Source organism: Theropithecus gelada, chromosome 4 (assembly GCF_003255815.1).
Source record: "Theropithecus gelada isolate Dixy chromosome 4, Tgel_1.0, whole genome shotgun sequence".
NCBI lineage: Eukaryota > Metazoa > Chordata > Mammalia > Primates > Cercopithecidae > Theropithecus > Theropithecus gelada.
In genome coordinates, this window is record NC_037671.1 from 98,441,669 (window position 1) to 98,446,565 (window position 4,897).

Sequence of the window (4,897 nt, forward strand, 5' to 3'; positions counted from 1 at the left end):
CATGTATGAGCATGTAAACCGGCATCTAAATCAAGTAAACTTACTTCTAAGATAATCACAGTAATACTTTACCTATACAAACATAGGTATACACACATATACACACAAGTATATATACACCTAACAGTATTGTAAACTAAACATATATATATAGAGAGGATTATGCATAAATTTTAATTATACTTATATTAAAATAAGCATTATTCATAATGAGGATATCTTAAGGTATCTTCTATTACCATTAAAATTAATTGAATTCGAAGAATAACATGGATAGTGGTTAAGTAGAGCATTCTGGAAAGTTATACAGAAAAGACCCATTTCAAATGAAGTCCGTTCCATTCTTTAAACAGCAGCTAAAATGACTCCTTTACATCATAATTTAGATCATACCACTTTCCTTTGATGGGTTCTAATTATGCTCAAAATAAAATCTAAACTTTTAACCATAGCTTGCACTGCCCTGGGTTATTATGTGTGATGTCTAGTTAAAGGTGTCTCAGCAGTTTGAATAGAGTAATTCTCAAACTTGGTATACATCAGAATCATGTAAAAAGTTTGCTTAAAATGGAGTTCTGACCCCTCCACAGAGCAGTAGGTCCCTGATGACACATGATAATTTGCATTTCTAATGAGTTCCTAGGGGAACTAATGTCACGGTCCAGGGCCTACACTTCGAGAACCAGTGTTCTAGCTTACAAAAATGACATTTCTGTTTTTCTTTGCTTTACGATTTGTTGCAGTGATCCACAAAGTCAGTGGTATTAAAGGACGCCAGTGTTTCTCTTTTTGCTACATTGATTCTGGATGAACCAACAAAAACCAACCAGGAAGTTCCTGGAGGGCAAAGTCTGAGTCAGATATTCTGTGTCTGTTACAGTGCTTTGCCCAAAATTGTTTGATGAATACATAAATGGACAGAAGAACAAATGAACAATTTCTTAAATGTAAGCCCTGATGAACTCTTGCCTTTTCTTAACTCCCACAGCAACCTATAAGTTCCTGAAGCACATAGATTATGTTTCATTCATCTTAGAGTCTTTTACAGTCTAGTCCCTGAGCTCTGTATGAGGTAAGTTCTCAAAAAAAATTGTTGAATCAAACTTTACCAGAACTGCCTAAGTCAGTTTAGCCACAGTAGGTCTGTAGTTATAAAATGGCCCTGGGCCAGGCATAGTGTCTCATGCCTGTAATCCTAGCACTTTGGATGCCTGAGGCGGGTGGATCACCTGAGGTCAGGAGCTTGAGATCAGCCTGGCCAACATGGTGAAACCCTGTCTCTACGAAAAATACAAAAATTAGCTGGGCATGGTAGCAGATGCCTGTAATCTCAGCTACTCAGGAGGCTGAGGCAGGAGAATCGCTTGAATCCAGGAGGTGGAGGTTGCAGTGAGCCAAGATCGTGACATCGCACTCCTGCCTGGGTGGCACAAGCGAGAGTCCATCTTAAAAATAAATAAATAAATAAATAAATAAATAAATAAAATATGGCCGGGCGCGGTGGCTCAAGCCTGTAATCCCAGCACTTTGGGAGGCCGAGACGGGCGGATCACGAGGTCAGGAGATCGAGACCATCCTGGCTAACACGGTGAAACCCCGTCTCCATTAAGAAATACAAAAAACTAGCCGGGCGAGGTGGCGGGCGCCTGTAGTCCCAGCTACTCGGGAGGCTGAGGCCGGAGAATGGCGTGAACCCGGGAGGCGGAGCTTGCAGTGAGCTGAGATCCGGCCACTGCACTCCAGCCTGGGCGACAGAGCGAGACTCCGTCTCAAAAAAAAAAAAAAAAATAAAATAAATAAATAAATAAAATAATAAAATAAAATAAAATGGCCTTGATGCCATAAGACCCTAGTTTACTTTTATAAGAACTTAATTGTAATTAACTTGATAATGTACAAATAGACTTCAACTTAAGCTATGAAAGCAGCCTAGACCTTGCATGATATTATTAAAAAGTAATGGTTTCAAACAGCGGTAACTGAAAAGAATCTCCCTAATTTCCAAAGCAAACTTAATGTGCAGCACTTTTAACTAGGTATAAACTAAGAGAAAAAGAAATGTGAAATATGAATTCTTTAAAAGTTCCATTTAAAAAGACTTAGAGTTTCTGGAATGTTACCTAATAAATGGCACCCTCAGGTCATTCATGGAATGAAGAGGTGCATATATTCCTTGCTCATCCCACCATTTGTGAGCCAGGGCCAAGAAGGTTTTTACCTCACCGCTGTCAACAGTGGTTTGGGAAGTACTGTACAGTCTCGCCCAACGGTACCTAAGAGGTGAAAACAAAGAACCAGGCAAATACTGCTGTTTTGAAGAAATGTTTAACGTGGGATATATCATGTAGAAAGATAGTCTTATTTATAATTTATTATATTCTAAATCTGTATATTGCTCAATATTGATGCTTAAAACCAAGTTTTCTTATAATCACACTGCTTATAAATATATATATTCACAGATGGAACAAAATTACTTTCCAAGTAAGTTTCAATTCAAAACAGAACTTTATAAAACTTAGCCTTCTAATAATAATACTACTACTACTAATAATAATAGCTGGTTGGGTGTGGTGGCTCACATCTGTAATCCCAGCACTTTGGGAGGCCGAAAGGGGCAGATCAAGAGGTCAGGAGTCTGAGACCAGCCTGACCAACATGGTGAAACCCATCTCTGCTAAAAATACAAAAATTAGCTGGGCATGGTGGTGTGTACCTCTAATCCCAGCTACTCAGGAGGCTGAGGCAGGAGAATCGCTTGAATCCGGGAGGTGGAGATTGCAGCAAGCCAAGATTGCGCCACTGCACTCCAACCTGGGCAACAGAGCGAGACTCTGTCTCAAAATAAATAAATACATAAATAAATAAATAAATAAATGCTACCATTTATTGAGCACTTATTAAATTCCAGGTATTGTTTAAGAGTTCCACATGTATTACCTCACTTAACCCTTCCAACAACTCTGAAAGTGGGTACTATTATTATCTCTATTTTACAGATAAGAAAAGGGAGGCTCAGAGAGATTAAGTAAATGGTGGGGCCGGGATTTGAACACAGGTACCTCCATCTTCTCTGCTCCATTTCTACTGCCACAATTCTAACCCAAGCACCCATCATCTCTTGCCTGAACTATTGTCCTAGCTTTCTAACTGGGAGCTGCTTCCTACCTCATCCCTTTCCAATCTGTTCTCCATGATGCATCTAGAGTGATTGTTCCAAAATACAAATCTGATTGTTATTTTCCTGAATAAAATGCTTCCATATCTTCCCAGTGCCATTAGAAAAAAGACCAAAATTCCTTAGCATAGTTTACAAAGTTCTGAATTATTTAGTGCTCAGTTTCCTCCCTTTCCAAACTCACTTCCTTCTATTCTCCTCATCCTTCCCACTCCAGCCACATAGGTCCTTTTTCAGTTCTTTGGACTGGTCATGCACGCTGTTTCCTCAGGTACTTCACATAGGTTAGTTGTTCCCTCTGCCTGGAACATTCTTCCCACCTCCTTCCTTTCCTCTCCCAAACACCTAATTAATTCCTTCTCATCCTTCAGATCTTAGTTTCAATTAAATGTTATCTAAGAATCTTCCCTGATCTGCTGCTCATGGTGGCTCACATCTGTAATCCCAGCATTTTGGGAGGCTGAGGCAGGTGGATCACCTGAGGTCAGGAGTTCCAGATTAGCCTGGCAAACATGGTAAAACCCTGTAGCCAGGCGTGGTGGCAGGTGCCTGTAATCTCAGCTACTTGGGAGGCTGAGGCATGAGAATTGCTTGAACCAGGGAGGTGGAGGCTACAGTGAGCTGAGATCATGCCACTACACTCCAGCCTGGGTGAAAGAGCAAGACTCTGTCTCAAACAAACAAACAAAAAAATCTTCCCTGATCCTCAAAACTGGATCATGTTCCCCTCATCCCCCTATCCCCCTATTTTAACTCCTATACCACTTTGTACTTCTTCATGGGGCTGTGTGATTATCTGATCGATCATGTCTGTCTTCCACTAGACCACAAGCACTATGAAGGCAAGGCATGGACTGTCTTCCTTATCATTTTATTCTTAGTGACTAGTACAGTTCCTGGAACACGGTGCTCAGGAAGCACTTGGTAAATGAATAATCTGAAGGGAAAAGCCCAGAAAAGTACATAATTTGCCTAAAATTTTATTTAATTAAATGGGATCAAACAGGAATAACGCGGGATTAGACACTACACTGACTTCCATGTAGTAGTATATAGTATAGAAAAATCCTTCAAAGGGCTGCTCGGGTAAAAGATAATAAGGATGTTAACTTAGAAACAATACTGCCATTCACATTTTTATTACGTTTTTTTAGCCACATAACGAGAGCATATTCTATATTCATTACTTTTTTTTCTTTTGAGATTCAAATGTCATTCCTCTTTAATATTATCTTAGGAATATTAGCCCCCTTGTCCATGCTTCATGCAAAGCCTCAGTAATCAAGGACTAATTTACAATAGATAACAGTAGGTGATTGCTCATTTGACTAAGAATGATTTCATATAAACCCAATCTCAAAGGGGCTCATTTACAAAAAGGAGGAACAAGCACTTAGAAAACAGAGTTCAAGGCTGGGCACGGTGGCTCATGCCTGTAATCCCAGCACTTTGGGAGGCTGAGGCGGGTGGATCACTTGAGATCAGGAGTTCAAGACCAGCCTAGCCAACATGGTGAAACTCCTTCTCTACTAAAAATACAAAATTAGCCGGGTGTGGTGGCACATGCCTCTAATCCCAGCTACTCGGGAGGCTGAGGCAGGAGAACTGCTTGAACCTGGAAGGCGGAGGTTGCAGTGAGCTGAGATTGCGCCATTGCACTCTAGCCTGGGCAACAAGAGTGAGACTCTGTCTCAAAAAAAAAAAAAAAAAAAAAAAAAA

At 40.3% G+C, this 4,897-nt stretch overlaps 1 protein-coding gene across 1 annotated transcript in view; it reads right to left on the minus strand.

The window, feature by feature from the left end:
- COQ3 (coenzyme Q3, methyltransferase) overlaps positions 1-4,897 on the minus strand; it is a 24,694-nt gene that overhangs the window by 8,321 nt on the left and 11,476 nt on the right. The window contains 2 exon segments of the mRNA XM_025382352.1: positions 240-294; positions 2,121-2,273. Coding sequence (XP_025238137.1) covers positions 240-294; positions 2,121-2,273 — 208 coding nt within the window.